The 16,419-nt window shown below is 38.7% G+C and overlaps 2 protein-coding genes and 2 long non-coding RNA genes across 15 annotated transcripts in view; 2 read left to right on the forward strand and 2 right to left on the reverse strand.

Annotated features, from left to right (window-relative positions):
• Mctp (multiple C2 domain and transmembrane region protein) overlaps positions 1-9,273 on the forward strand; it is a 34,336-nt gene extending 25,063 nt beyond the window's left edge. For 8 of the 12 annotated variants that reach the window (XM_076314964.1, XM_076314966.1, XM_076314967.1 and 5 more), the window contains 5 exons: positions 81-440; positions 795-924; positions 1,632-1,796; positions 2,298-2,623; positions 4,321-9,273. In XM_076314964.1, the coding sequence (XP_076171079.1) occupies positions 81-440; positions 795-924; positions 1,632-1,796; positions 2,298-2,623; positions 4,321-4,432 (1,093 nt within the window). In that variant the 3' untranslated portion in view covers positions 4,433-9,273. Of the gene's footprint in view, positions 1-80; positions 441-794; positions 925-1,569; positions 1,797-2,297; positions 2,624-2,875; positions 2,938-4,320 lie in introns of those variants that run through there. The other 4 variants (XM_076314965.1, XM_076314961.1, XM_076314962.1 and 1 more) reach the window with 3 other exon arrangements.
• On the reverse strand, positions 2,104-10,043 carry LOC143148544 (uncharacterized). The gene is made up of 2 exons (XR_012992511.1): positions 9,914-10,043; positions 2,104-6,054 (listed from the first exon to the last, which is right to left on the reverse strand). It is a non-coding gene; the product is annotated as an uncharacterized LOC143148544 (long non-coding RNA).
• Positions 10,044-13,484: 3,441 nt separating this feature from the next.
• On the forward strand, positions 13,485-14,667 carry LOC143147834 (uncharacterized). Its single transcript, XR_012992359.1, has 3 exons — positions 13,485-13,611; positions 13,823-14,043; positions 14,426-14,667. It is a non-coding gene; the product is annotated as an uncharacterized LOC143147834 (long non-coding RNA).
• A 62-nt stretch (positions 14,668-14,729) lies between these two features.
• Positions 14,730-16,419, reverse strand: part of LOC143147833 (uncharacterized) — a 74,236-nt gene continuing 72,546 nt past the window's right edge. The window contains exon 3 of the mRNA XM_076313482.1: positions 14,730-15,184. Within this exon, the coding sequence (XP_076169597.1) occupies positions 15,122-15,184 (63 nt within the window). The 3' untranslated portion in view covers positions 14,730-15,121. The remainder of the gene's footprint in view (positions 15,185-16,419) is intronic.

Below are 16,419 nucleotides of genomic sequence, written 5' to 3' on the forward strand. Positions count from 1 at the left end.
TTGTCACGGACTTCTTGGAATACTGGATTGTAAGGTACAGGGAGATAAAAATGTGACTGATATCAACGACACGTTTTCAGCAACGTGAAGGACATCAACTCGGTGCTAGAGGTGACGGTGTACGACGAGGACAAGGACCATAAGGTGGAGTTTCTTGGCAAGGTCGCTATACCGCTGTTGAGAATCAGGAACGGTGAGATGAGGTGGTACGCCTTGAAGGACAAGAAGCTGAGAGGTCGAGCCAAGGGCAATTCACCGCAGATCCTCTTAGAGATGACTGTCGTGTGGAACGTGCTCAGGGCCTGCATACGAACCCTCAATCCTAAGGAGAAGAAGTACATGGAGCCGGGGGTCAGGTTCAAGAGACAAGTCTTTTTGCGCAACGTTCTCAGGCTGAAGGCTATCATCATTATCTTCATCGACATTGGAAAATATATACAGTGCGTATTTTCGTCCACATCCATTGTCGTGTTCGTTCAATTTTAAGGACGATTAGAGAGGCAGGATTTTATCACGGATAATCGTACGAATTACGTCATATGTGTTCGATCACGTACTGAACATTCTGCGCGACGTGTCATGAATACCTACCACAATGATGATTATTAATGATCGATTTGCACATTTTCATGTGCTAAATTTATCGATCAGTAATAATTGGTCTACAAATGGTATTCGTACGTGCACCATACTTTCTTAATCGTAGCGAAGAAAATCGTAGACATTTATTGCACAGAGGTAGATAAATTCTGGTGGATCTCTAATGGTAACTTTTTTTCTGATGATGCAATTAGGAGCTGTTGGGAATGGGAGAGTAAAATGAGAAGCATCATCGCGTTGGTCTTTTTCATTTTCGGCTGTTACTACTTCGAGCCTTACATGATCCCTGTTGCGGCGTTACTTATTCTTTTAAGATATTATCTGGTATGCAAATCAAATCACATTTAAATTTCTATTTTAAGAATTCGTTGCACCACGACTTACCATTTATTTAAGATATTTCCTTTGTATAAATATTCATCAGTTATTTATATCAACACTTTCGTCTCTCCATGGATCTCTACAAACCTCGAATGCTTGAATGACACGTGATACGCTTCTAGTGTAGATATTTTTAATAACAGCGTAAATTCAAACACACTTGTAAATATATATATTTTTTTTAAGTATATACAATTGTAAATACTTTTTAGAAGAAAACTTTCATGTATTAGTTAACAAGGTTGAGGTGCACATCCGTTAAGTCTATTATTGCTATTAGTGTCACTTAATACAGATTAGTGTCTTCCTTCTTAAGCGAAACAAAATTGAAACTGTAAAAGTATTCGAACAGCATGACCCTAGACTTTAATGAGCCTGAGTGCACCATCGAATTCACATGTACAACGTCTAATAACTTTGTACCCCGGTAGACACATTTGGAGACCCGAAACAAATCCCTAAAGCTTTTTTCTAACAGAATCCTCTTCCTTGTTACTTACTATTCATTATTGCGCTTGTCGATCCTCGAACTTGCTTGAATAATACACTCTAGTAATCTCAAATACGTGCACATAACATCTGTATAAGTTTTACGCTTGACGACCTTTACCTGCATCGCTGCATGTCCACCTTCTCCACTGCTCTGCCAGCTTTATGGAGACGGAAGTGGACTCAATCAATGGGTTTCCGGACAGGTTGCAGCGATAACGGGCACGCCATTGAGTCATCACACAGGTCCCTATTTCCACGTCGAGGGAGAGGACGGACCTACCACTCCGGGAGATGACGACGATGACGACGACGACAAAGATAAGGTGAGCATCGTTCCAGATTTTTATCTTATCGTGTTACTAATATTTTGGAGATGTGTTCATTTCGTAGTTAATTTCAACAAAGTCTGAGGAATCATCTACATCGTGGTTACAATTTTCAGAATCCAATGGAACAGACACAATGGAATGCAGATTATTTGGATATCATTTATCTGATTAATTCTATCTCTGTTATTAGAATTTCTAACAAACATTTTACCATTAAATAATTAATCAGCATTCTATTGTATCATATTTAGACATACGTCTGCAACTGTCCACGATATATGTTCGTCGTGTCTTTGTATTTTTCTGAGCTTATCCTTCTACCTATGAGAATCGATCGTCTGAGGCGATGGATGCAAAACCACTGTAATGAGTTTCTAATAAATCATAATTTTGTATCATATTCATAACGTACAGCTTATTTAATAATTTAATAATTATTAGTTGCTTAAATAAAAGTGTGCGTAATTTCTAAGTATTGCATTGATTTGTTTTCAGGAAGAGAAAAAAAGTCTGAAGGAAAGATTGCAGGCGATACAAGACGTGACCCAGACCGTTCAGAATTCAATTGGTTGCATAGCCAGTTTTTGCGAGAGGGTAAAGAATCTCTTCAATTTCACTGTCCCCTATTTGAGTTACTTGGCCATAATGCTGATGATTCTCGCGGCCGCTGTCCTATATTTCATCCCCATCAGATACCTTATCTTGGCTTGGGGCGTCAATAAATTCTCCAGAAAGATCATCAGGCCTCACTCGGTCCCGAACAACGAGGTTCTTGATCTTGTATCTAGAGTACCCGACGACGAGGAGCTTCTTAACTACAGGTGCGTGATGAACAGGGATTTACATTTGGTACTTATCACCGATTTGTACCCTGTCTTAAAGTATATACATACACCATTACTCCTAATTTAATTACAATACAAAGAAAATAATAATTTTGAAATAAATCAATTAAATTTTTACAACACAGTGTTCCGTTTTTTTTTCTTTTCTTTTTCTTAAACATCAATTACACAATTCTTCTTGAGAAAACAAGTCATTTATAGCCATTTTCCAAATTTTATCTGATCCAGTGATATGGAGGGCAATAAACAGAAATTTTGAGAAGACACTATCCGAACATCTGTTAGAAAGGGTAAGACCTAATTCTATTGAGACAATAAATTATATTTCGAAAATTAAAAGTATAGCTTATCGTTTAAAAAACACAAGGCTGACCTTGGTGATGACCTTAATGAATGGAGCAAAAAATGTTCTCTGATTTCTTGTTCGAATTTCTTGAATTTCTTATCTCTTACACTTGCAACACCACACTGTATAGGGACACATTCACGTTAGCACATATTGCAATGCGCCTATCATTAACAATATAACAAATATTCAAGAGAAAATTATCAATGTTAAGAGTGCATTTACACGTTACAGTTAGACACCAGACAGTCGAACACTCAGCAGTACAACACATATTAAAAACCCAAGTAATTGCACTCTATCTTTATCTTCACCTGTTGTTGTGTCAGTGTCTAATACTTTCTGATCAATGTCGTGTACGACACATTTTATTCATCACTGTATGTCCTACTTCAAGTACAATCGGAACAAAATTAGTTGGCCGTTCAAGGTCAATCGAGAAGTTACTCCCACCGTAACATTTGACTGCCTCGTCGCGCCATCTCTCGCCTCTTCGTGAAAGGAGAGGCAAACTATTACGGAATAAAGGTAGATGTCGTTACTAGTGTGTTGGACAGCGAGGGAGTTGATCTTGAACGGCCAATTGAGTTTGCCGCGACGGTAAGCATGTGGTCAACAGACGTGCAAGTTTCATGACAATAAACAAGTTCCAGGACCTTGATACTTCTTCTTAGCTCTATAGAATGTTTCCAAAATAAGCATGTAAAACAATGAGCATAATATATTCCCAATGTTCGAACGTTTATTTTCGAAACACACTGTACAGTACACTCGTTCATAAACGTTTTCTCTATTGTCGGTTCAATATAAAAGTAAATTGGATGTAAACAGAAACCACGTGATTTCGACACGACTGGATTTGACGGGTGATCGTACAAATGAAAGTCTAATCACGTGACGAACTGTTTACATGCACTCTATCTTTACTTTGAACCTTTCTCACATTTCTCTACCATTGACCCCTTTGAGAAACCGATGAAACGTACAGTCCCATTCTTTGTAAATGCGCGTTCAAATGCACGAAATAAAATACATAGATATAGGTAGCGAAATTCTAAAGAATGGTAAAAAGAAAAAATAGTTCAGAATTTTAGCCAAGGATCCTCAAGGGGTCTAGGTTAGATTTCGTTAGACAAGTTAGGATTTCACAGTTCAGACCCCCTGCTTTCGGTGTACTTCAAAATATCGTAAATCTGATCGTTGAATTGTTCTAACATTGGTCTTGTTTGACCCCTGTACCTATAAGAATAATATTGATGTTTATCGGTACCGTGCGAAGCGTGTCACCCCGTTTAAAGAGACTAAAACTTTTTCTTTTACTCGACAGGGAGTTGAAACCGTTGGCGATCGTCGATTGTGATAAGAGCAGCACCTCAGGCAGTCCTGGTCACTCGAATCTAACGAGGAAACGGGATCAAAGGAAAAGGCAGAAGGCGTAGCAGCATGCCCCGCGGCCGGAAGTCGCGGGTCTACGATCACCGAGCATCCTGAAGTCGGTCCTGCTGCGCCGTAAGACGCGTCAGCGTAAAGGATCCATGGAGAATTCGGATGTGATGATCGACATGGACTGAGAAACCTACGTTTCCATTAGTAGAGTTCTAGCTAAAGGGGATACCTGAAACTATAGTTTCCACTCTCTCTGATCGAGTACGAACACCCCACGTGGTACGTCCCAGATGCGACAGTTGTACGGTGTAGTTTTGGTACTTACAAAGATCGATGAATCGAGGTTTCACGAATATCGAAAAATGTTTCGAGTCAGTCGAAGGACTTCCATGTCGGTACGAAGTACAGTGGGCTCCCTACGTACGTGAAAATGAAGTATCTCGATTTCATATAACCGGGGAAGGTAGCAGAGACAGCAAGAATCAAGAAACAGTATCTCGATGAAAATGGGCCTCAATACGACCGTATTCGGACTGCTTTTAATTGTACGTTATACGAATTATTTACAAATAATTTTGAATTATGTATGATCAAAGATTGTCCAAGCACAGTCGTGTTTGGGCCTGTTTTCATCGGATTTATTGATAGTGTACTCGCGACGTTACGATGACAAATTTAAATATTTTAATTTTCTCTTGCGGATTTAATTCAACGTGGACAATCGTAACATGAACAATAGTTAAGATTTGTAGTAGATTTATAACCGGGGTAAAATTGTCTCGTATAACTGAGAACCACTGTACCAAAGATTTTGCATAAATATACCGGATAACGAGTTACGAAACCGCTCAAGGTAATCGAATGCTAGGTAATTACAGAGACGGCTCAAAGATTGCGATGCGATATTGGGAACCGTACAGCGGAACTTTGCAAGCTTTAAATTATTCGCCGACGATTACTCCGGGACGTATCACGCACAATTGTTGTTAGTTTTTCGTTAGTTCGCGCGAATCGAGAGAAGCACATCGAGAGCAAAACTGTGTTTTTTCATCTAGATAGTGTCTTCGAAACGTAACAGTTATGATAGAGAAACACAATGAACCGTTAGTCGTATCGAAACGCTCATCCGACGACGGTGATGCGCAGTATGTGATAGGTTGTCGAGAGGGAAGTCAAATTTCTTGTCATGTCGCGTGTCTATTACCCCAGTTGTCAGTTCGCACTGCGGATCGAGTAAAATATTCTTAATGTAATTGTTCGTTCGGTCTTCTCCGCGGTGCGAATTGAACACCGGTTGATCTGTTATGGAAATAAACGAATAGTTTCGTGGATTACCACGTCGAGAAGAAACAAACAAAACACGCGTTATGACTTCATCGAGCGTTTGACCTCCCTGTCGACGAGCCAAATCGGTCGAAGAGTAGACGCGAGTCGACAAAAACGTTTTTGAAAGTATAATCCCCCGTTCGAACGGGGGTACCGCGTTTCGAGCGTGACAAAACAAACGTGAAACGCGTGTTTCATAATTTCTTTTTTTTTTCGATAGTAATGAATTAGCTAACAATATCGACGGAGAAGGGGCAACATAGAGTATTTAACAAACGCGAGAATAATTCCCGCCTAGGGTTATCCTCGTCGATCCGTTTCGTCCATCGGTGTCGTAGATGTGTAGCTGCTGAAGAAACAGAGAAACAAACAAATAAAATGAAAAAAAAAGAAAAAAAAAAAGAAAAGAAAATAAATCGTTACCAATGAATGAGAGATATAATGGAATATAATGAAAATAAGAAAAAAAAGTAGATTATAAAAGACAAATAGCGTTGTTCGGCGACAGCATCGCGAATTCGCTTAGCGAGCTGTTCCGTTTCAGGAACGACGAGTAAAAAAGCCAAGTCGCCGCGCACGCGTGAACTTTGCCCGCGCGATAATGGTTATCTCTCTATCTCGATATACATATTTTTCTTTACACGTAGCTTTTATTCAATTTTTCGTACTACCTCGCCCAGTTACGATCAAATGATGATGGGAGAACGTTCGTAACGGAAGTTTATTCGTCGTTCGTGAAACGAAATATTAGTCTTACCGTTGGGGAATCACTCGACGTTATTCTCTTTAATATAGTGTTTAATAATTATCAAATTCTTCGTTCCAACGCACATGTTCACGCGTTAGGCGATCTCCTCGAGCATGGGTGAGACAGGGTGCGGACGAAACGCTCACGACGTATGTAATAGTCATTTTGGGTAACGTTGAAATCACCGAGAACAACACTTCATCGATAATCATTTTCACCGGCATGTGTACCGTGTATACTTAAGGTTTTCATTATTTCGAATCAGAATTTCTAAATTGTAAGTCGTTTTAAGATTATTATATACCAGTTCTTGATAAACAAGACTCAATGTTAGCTACGATATTCAAGAGATAAGTAACGCGCAAGTCCATCGAACGATTGTCGGTGATTTCTACTTAACCCACAACCGTAAATAGCGCCTGGATTCAGCGGAATCCAGAGTACAATGATGAAACGTTTTCTAGAATAACAAGGAACATATCAGATCATTTTCCTCGCAGAAAGAGTAATAATTGTATCAAATTTGTCGTAGAGTTTTCTTGCAAGTGTACGTCATCGTTGAAAATTAAGGAAGAAATCATTGTGGAAAACTTCTCGTGCGTAATACTCGGGGAAATTAATTTGCGAAAGAAGTAAAAGTTTCTTCGGCGAGCGAGGTTACTATTTTTATAACGATAATGGCCATTGTCATTCCCGCGACAATAGTCGAGTCGCCGATTAGATAACGTTCCCGGGTCTGCTCCTGTGACTTTCTTTATTCCAAATATTACACTACCGTTCTTTTTTCTATTCTTTTTTTTTCTTCTCTTTCTGCACCGGTTTATTTACCGCAATTGCGCAATCCACCGTCGTTGTAAAAACTACGTTACTTCCGTATATTTTATAACTACTTCCGGATGGTTACGGACTCGCGTTGTCGCGAAAGTGATACTCGTAGATTTATTACAGACATTGTGCCGAAATATGCGTTTAGTCGACCGATGAAAAATTTAGATCAACAGTTCACGGACCTGTACAATTATAAAACACTATTGTAACGAATCCTTGAAGCGTACCGAGAGACATCTTAGATGTTTTAAATACGACTGATTATCCAGGGGTACCTTTTCTCGTTCTTCCACGTTTCTCGCGCGGAGCGCAGAGCTAATGAAAATGACGACGAAGAAACGTGTTCTCACGGATACGTTTCAAGGAGTTCGACGAACAATTGTCTTTTTTTTTTTCAACTTGTTAAACGAAATCATTGCGAGGTACATGCTCGAGGAGGGAAGTGACGCGCGGAATCAGTTATTCCTAACCGCGATTTCACGGTTCGTGCCAGCCGATCAGAAAGCTGAAAGGAGAAGGAGAAGTATCGCCGATCCATTTCTTCGCTTTTCTAACATTCGAACTTTGAACGCCGCTTTTTCGATTCTCTCATCATCGATCTTCTCATTGTTGTGTCACGGTGTTGATGGCGCGAAACAAGTGCCGCACGAATGTACATATAGGATTGTTCCAAAAGATTTGAGGAAACGAATATCAGTTCTGCTTCGTTTGAAATTCAAAGCTTTGAAAATTAACAATTTATATATTTCTATCTTTGCGAGGGTCTCGTCAATGAATGATGAATTCATTCCCGATGAAAATGAGTCCAAACATAATCACATTCGGACCCCTTTTACTTTTATGTTATTGTAAAAATTTATAAATAAAAGTGGTCCGAATAGAATCATGTTTGTACGCGTTTTAATCGAGAAAACCTCGTCAATCCGTTTACAGTACTCTCGCAAAGTTGCAACGATAAATATAGAAATTTTGAGTTTCGTTAAAATTTTGAATTGCTTAAATCCAATTTATGGCATCCTTTTTTTTTAATCTCACAAAAGGAGATTCATGGGCACTGTGCTATCGTCCTTACAATTTTCAAAACTCTTGGAACAAGCCATATTTGACCCTCTGGAGCGCTACCCATCGTTCCCTACGTTCTTCTTCCAAAGTAAATTTATAAATTTCATTCAATTTCCAACATTACTTTTTTAACTACAATCATGAGAGTTAAGGTTCTGAGAATTGTTACAATTTACTATAGCCTGTTACCCGTTGTTATACTGTCTACGTCTGTTGTTAGATAATGTAACTGGTTATCTGTGAAATCGTCGAAACATGAAAATGTGACATTAGTGCGCGCGCGCGCGTGCAATGAAATCGTAAGAGCTTATATAAAAGTGCTCTTACCGTAATTTTATCTCTCATCGATCGGTAGTCGAAGAAACGCGATTGTCGTGCGCTACCGGAAATTCGCGTGTTCGCGCTTCGGAGGGTTAAATAGGTTAAAATCGAAAAAAAAAAAGGAAAAATTATTTCATTGCTATCCCGATCGCCGATCACCGGGCCTAAGACGCAAGGCAAAACTATTCACGAACACACCGAGCATATTCACACGCGAACACTGAGACGAGAGAGAAAGAGGGAAAGAGGGGTGATTCTTTTTGTCATCTAGTCAACGAACTTTCTTAGTAAGTGAGAAACTTGTGATACTTTGAATCAATTTCTTCTGTTTAGGTATGTCGATGATAGTAAAACGTCCGCCGGTGGGATTTAAGATTCAACGATAGCGTCAAGAATAACTATTCTTTTTTTTCCGATTTCTATAGCAATCGCTATATACGGAGTTCAAAGATGTGCTTTTTATAAAAGGATGTCGATTATCGCGTTTCAAGCGATGTTTGTAGATTGATAAATTTTAAGTCTCACCGGTGGGACACAAAATCGATTCATTTTTTGTACAGTCATTCCTGGAATCATTCCATTTACTAAAATTGTCTGGGTACACGGTTCCATTGATTTTCTTATTTTCCGTTCTCGTTTTAGGTAGGGGTGTTTCGCAGAGCTGTCCCCTAGAAAGTATATGAAATTTTTCTCTTAAATTTAAGAAACAATATTTCGAATTTATTGTGCATCCCACGCTTGAATTTCAGATTTAATCGAACACATGGTCTTTTTCATCACCAAGCTGACTGAAACTTCTTCATCGTTCGTAGTAATTAATAATATGTATAAAGAGGTTTTTATACTTTACAATAATATTGTATTATTCGATTTTTGCATGTCAAATTTTTCGATTTAACATATGCTACTTCAGTCAATAAAATTGTTATTCTTCCTAGTGAATTTCATTTATTGTAGATGCTGTAATGGTTTAATAGACGTTTCTAACGACAAACGTACCCACGCAGTTTTATCATTCGCGCGTTCAATTGCGTCGACTCGCGGTCATGTGTCGGTTGTTGAAATTCGAAAATCGTGAATTCTTCGTCTTTCATTGTTCGAATTCTTAATGATAGAAAGCGTTAGAAGTTTATTAATTGTGAATCGTATCATTTTGAAGAACAATCCAATCGTTTCGTTAACGTAGCACCTAGCTTCTAGGTTAGGTTTTAAAGACTGAGAATTGATACTGCAAATTGTTATTACTAACCATAATAGTGATTATTCACGCTGAGATTCGTGAGAGATTGTAGAGACGACTGATAACTATCAGCGATAGTGACATCGGTATTGATTAAACGATGACTATCGACGATGGTGAAGATTAGCACGAATACAACAATAGTAACAACTATCGATATGTCATTACACAAATGTCATTCGTATACGTAGTCGCTACGATTGTCGGTAATGCTGGTAGTGATTGTCAAAATCATTTTTCAATTACGATGACTAATATTTATAATCGCTACGATTAACAGTAATAATCACTCTGCCTGACACTGAGAATTACAATAATGAACATAATCTTGACAGTTCCTATGGGTAAACAGTAATAGTCACAATTGATTGACATTGATAGTTACTTTATTGATAGTGACTTGTTAACATTCTATAATAATAATCGATAATAATTGATATTGATCATCAATGTTAATCTTAGCGACTGTAAATGGTGGTACGCGTAATATCATATGTTAGTGATTATCGATAATATTGATAGTAGGTAACATCATACGATAACAATTAATAACGATTGATATCGACCATCGATCTTAGTAAGTGTAAGCGATGGTAACAGTACGTGGCAGTGATTTTCGATAATACTGATAGCGACACCGTCGTGATTATTACCTTATGATAATAGATTTCAAAACTCTCGATAAATTTAGATGCAACGTTAACGAAACACTGGATCTGTGTCTCCGAAACGATTCACATTCACAGTTTTAACCGCGAACATGATGCACCTCGAGTAACATACGGTCTGTCACCGACCGCGTTAGTATTACAGTGTCTGTAGAATCAAACATCCGACAGATGTCTCGCGGAACCGTTTCACTTCATACCGTGTCGTTTTTCTACTCTTCCAGTTTTGTACTTCCAACAGTGTATCGTTACCACCGAAGTTAGACAGATATATTGCTTTCATCGGGTCAAGGGCGACACCCACGGGTTGAGCCCCAGCCTCACCTGCCCTTTTCCGAAACTCGTTGGTTAGTCTTCGTACGTATACACATGTTTTTATTTTTGGGAATAAAATGTCAGTCGAAGCGCGAAGGGACACGTGAGACACAAACAGACACACAATCACGCATCCATTCTCCCTACTGCACGCACTTTCGAGTTTGCATGCTCCAGTTTCTTCCTGTTATATGAATCTTCATTAAAATATTTTAGTCGTTAAGATGGAAGCGAGAGCAAGAAAATAAAGGTTGAGTGGGGAGTGTGAGCATGGAGGGGAGAAGTAGAGGATGGTCAGGACGGGCTGAATTTTCACGAAATCACGAGGCACATATTTTTCTCGGATATTCTGTCAGTCGTCTGGACGAGTGTTTTTCGATCTCTTTAATTCACACCGATTGTCAATCATTCACGAACGACATTCGAATTTACATAAAAAGCCATGTCGTTCGTTTGTGATCGACGTCCAAATTTTTATATTCAACGGGTTTTTCATTTCAATACAGAGAGATTTCGATCCACTGTGCAATAGTCTGTCACGTTCGAGATAAACTATTATAGCGATTAAATTTACGATTTTTTTCTCCCGTTGAAAAATTTTTTTATAAAATTCGTTTCAATGTTAACACATTACATTGATCACGGTCAGTGTGTTAAAAGAAGAAATATTCTGAAAATTTTTTCAGTTCAATGTGGAACTGCTTATTTTCAGTGAAGAGTGAAAATGACTTTCTACGTATGTAATGCTAAAATACGGTTCGTTAAGATTGATATTTAGACAAATACAAATTTTTAACATCGAAAACAATATATATCTGATAAATTTTTGTGTTTTTTAGAGGTTCCTCTGCAAAATGGAATTTCGAGTCTCCTGATTTTTATCGAGAAAGGATTAAATTATTGTTTTTTTTTTTTGTTTCAATTTTATTTTTATTTATTCAGCACACGCCGATTCAGGGCTTTGGCAGATCGATCGACAACGCTCCGCACACGTCTGTCTACTTCCTAATTGACAAGGAAAACGAAAATTAAGTTTAAGATTTAGATAGAAAACGTAATTGCGATTCTCAAACGAGAAACGAAATCACGTGCAAAGCGAATAAGGCCCGCCGCGACCGAGCCAGTGTGATCTCGTTCGCGCGACAAACCCGAACCGGAAACAGCGAGACGACCGTGAAGGTTAGGTCGCTCGGATCGAGTTACGTAGGCTTGGTCCGTGTTCATGGTGTTCCCGACAAAATGTACTTATGACAAAGGGTAGTAAGAGTCGTTATTATATTCATAATATAAAAAAAGGGATACAGTTAAAATTAAAGAAAGCTTTTAATATCTAACATATTCGAATTTGTTGCCCCTTCCTTCTTCCTGCAAAAAGTTGGCCCTTTCCTATTTGAGATAATTAAAAGGTGATGAAAATATCTTTGGACCCACTTGTAATATAAAATAATTAATTTTTTTTTTTTCTTCAATTATAACATGTAACATTTATTTCCAGGAAGATAATTACATACAACTTTTAAAGGTACTTCTTATGAAGTTTTACGATTTCTAAAAGTGAAAATCGAGTAAATTATTGCTGAGTAGATTTCTTCCACCCATAATGAAAAAGGTTATGTAAAAATTATATTGCGCTTTTTTCACGATCCCCGCTTTGTAATTTAAAAATGTATTTTTACCAGCGAATAAATATATTTTACTCAATTACACTGAATAGTAAATGTTTGTTCACCTATTTAACATTTTTTATTGCTTTCAGAGAGAACGAGAGAGAGAGAGAAGATATTTTGCAGAAACTCTACAGATACTCTACTTTTATAACGTTACCGTTTGCAGAAGTGGAAATCGAGTAAATTACCGCCGAATACGTTTCACTCGCTCGTGATAAAAAAAGCGTTACACAAAAATCTCACCGCACTTTTTTCCCCACTTCGCGCCAACAAAATTACGCGCCATTCGATTAAATCTTTCGCCGGCGGAAAAATCCTGTTTTTCTCGATGTTCTCTGAATACAACGGTACTTAACGGGCTAATCTCGCGCTACAGGTTCCGTTCGAACAGTTTTTAACGCCGACTAATCGACCAGTAATTTCCTGCAATTAACACGGGTTCCGTATCAACGTCAATAAATCGTTCGGAGTGTACGACTTTATCTCACATCCCTTTCGCGACCCCGATACGCGCAAACGAGGATTGGACTTTCATGAATCGACGTGGAAAAAAAATTCGTGGGGAGGGGAGGGCCTCGGCCCGTGCGAGAAAAACACCGCGCAACCGATTCGCGCATTAAAAGAACACCGCGCTGAAAACGGGTGAAAGTGAAACCACGAGCGTTGCCGAAGCCGAGTTCAGGACCTACGGGATGCTGACTCACATTCGCTTATTCTTTTCCCCCTGTCGGGCATCATTTCTAACGTGCTATGACGCACGCGCGGCTCCGCGCACGGCAACGCAATTTCCTTTGTTGCACGCGTCCCGAGCCGAGCGAAACCGACTGGACGTCGGCCCGATTCGTCGATCGGTTCGCGAGACGGGAAAAATAGAAGACACAACGCCGATGATTTCGCAACCGGCTGCGATGGACAGTAACGCCCTCAACGCCGGGGAAATGGGACGTTTCGTCCCTCGTGCTTCGATGGAAGACGTGTTCATTGTTCGGTCGATTCGATCACTTTTGAACCCATTTGCATCGCACGGAAGAATGAGAAATAGTTTTTTTGGTTAAATGTAAGTACAGAAATGTTTCCGAGAGTGTTGGAAACTTAATATTTCGGCGAGTTTTGAAGGATGAAAATAAGGAAAGACGTTCGTACGATATAATATTGTACGAAAATTAGTAACTTTTTAACGGTAATGTTTCAACGAAAGAATAATTCCACTTTCGAACGTGAATTACGTATCGTAGAAATATATAAATTATCGTTCGATGAAATTGTAGTCTTACAGAGGTTTTCGAGTCACGGAGGCTCGAATTATCGATATTCGATCGTATTGGAACGAAAACAGAGGGCGCTACGATCCATAGGAATGGTCCCGGCGATGGTAATCGTGACGTTGACGCGATTAATTGTTCGTTAGATCGACCATGGGAACGAAAACGCGACTGATTTCGAATTTCCCGGAAAATGAAGAAACGGACTCGTCGCGCAGCCGATAATGGTGATTATGATCGATGAGCGTAAATTTTGCAATCGTACCGCACGGAGATACATATTAATAATAATATGTCTTTATTACGCCAGACGTGTGCAGATCGTATCACAAAGTGAAAGGAAAAAAATATGAAAGAGTATAGAAAGTTAAGATTGATTGTAAATGTAAGCGTTAGCGACGGTATAAAATATTTAATACCGAATTTGGATATTATTCGGTTAGGCGTTCATTGTCATACTGGGTATATGGTGCTACTGTCCAGTTTGTTTATACGCCTACTGAACCAGTACCCATAACTGAAATACATTCTTATCTATTACCAAGCATGACAATAAGTCGATAAATAATCCATTGCAAAACAATGATCAAACAGTCACATTCGTTGCAGGTAAATGCTGACACAGATTTAGTCCTCGCTTATCCACCATAAAAGGTAAACAATCATCACCTTGTCCTTAATTGTATACTTATACAGTTCACAAGGTGACACCTCCAATCGGACCAGCATTCTTCAAGGAAGACCAGGTTCAATTTACAGCGACCGAGAAGTATGAATAAATTAAACAATAATACAAGTATTTGACCAATTGTCGTATTTGACTTTTAAAAAAAAGTCCAAAATATTATTGTTTGTCGTCAAAAAAAAATATACATATAAATTTTCTTTTCCAGTGATGGCAAAAATTGGAACTGTTTATAAAAAAAAAGAGTAAGACATTGGGTTGAAAAAAAAGATCGTTGTATTAATTACACAATCTCCTCCATCCGATGCTTTATTTCAGCGTTACGTGCACGATCTCTTCGAATCGTATACTTATCGAGATATTATCTTTGTCGAGTTACTACGGTGCCTCGAGTGTTATAAATGTACTATAACTTTCATATTTCCGTCGTTGACATTCCGGCGATTGAAATGTCAGAGTTGCACGGTGTACGAAGTCACTGCTCTCAAGATGCTCCGAAGACCCATTAAACCAGTTTCTTCAATGTCATGGGGGGATACTTCATTCACGGAACGAAGATCCGCCTCACCTGAGTGTCCTAGACCTTGCGCGAGGGTGAAAGTCGAGGTCGAGATCGACTCTCAGATTTGGGTCTCATCGAGAAAGCATTGATCCAGCATCACTTGGAGACTGGTCATCGCCCACTTGGGAAAAAAAAAGAACGATGCAAAACTTCAATGCCTAGCTTCTGTTAAGAGACACGTACTCTGGTGATACCCACAACCGTGACAAAAAAAAAACAAAATTCGATCGCTTCTTAATCAAAAATCAAAGAAAATATAAATTCTCTTCACTCGAGAACGTAACCAACTCAAAAGAAAACATTGATAGTTACTTTACATTACGTAACGAATGTACTTAACCAAAAAGAAACATTAATACCCATTTTACATCCAAGATTGTTTTTCTGCGCACTCATCAAAAATGAAATGTCCTCATAGAAACGATAAAGAAACATCTACTTCTCGATTACTGATTTTCAATCGTCGTGGATTTTTATTATCGCTGAAAATAACTTAAATTCATTTTTGGGAATGAGTATCGACGAAAGGACGCAGAGGATCGTTTGATTCGACTAAAAAAAAAATTCAACTTCGTATTTATTATACAAGAATGAAATTTTGATAAATAAAATTTTTGTTCGTCGAGTGATCGGTTTCGTGGACTCCGTTGGAGCCAGTAACCGCGCCGTGTTGGTCACCGAGAGTGACTTTCACGACACGAAGATATGTATATTTCGTTTCGGACGCGGAAACCTGCACAGGTGGTTTTTTAAGTTTCTGGACGTAACCTGACCAGGCTGAAATTTTCATACGGTCGCACCGGGTGGAAAGCTACAATCGCGTCGATCCAGTTTTCACGATTCCACGTCGCCAGTATCCGGATACAGTCGTCGCGACAAATCGGTCCGCGTTCCTTACCGCGACACCAACCGACCTCGTGATCGTGATTTTCTAAATTGTTTCCACTGTTGACGATCGATCGAACCAGTTTCCGAGTCTTCTCTCGGTTTTATTCATTCGTTCGCTACACTCGTTTATTTTCTGTTCCACGTTGCAATTATTATCGTTATTGTCGTTAATATTAACAGGAGGTCCTTTTAACGCGAAGCACACAATTAAAGGTGATACGTGACAAGAGATTGCAAAAATAAAAGAAAAGAGGAAAGGGTAACGAGAAACGTGTTACATGTAAAATAAAAAAATACGGGAAAACAAAAATAAATAGTAGTATAATGATAAGTTGTATTATGTTATAGAGGTGTGACGTAAAATATAGAAAATATAGGGGAACAACATTCGCTACCGATCCTCGACTGAAGAGATAATTAGTAATTCCTTACTTTCGATTTATAAATAAATAAATATATTCGTATGAT

The sequence above is a fragment of the Ptiloglossa arizonensis genome, chromosome 6 (genome assembly GCF_051014685.1).
Source record: "Ptiloglossa arizonensis isolate GNS036 chromosome 6, iyPtiAriz1_principal, whole genome shotgun sequence".
NCBI lineage: Eukaryota > Metazoa > Arthropoda > Insecta > Hymenoptera > Colletidae > Ptiloglossa > Ptiloglossa arizonensis.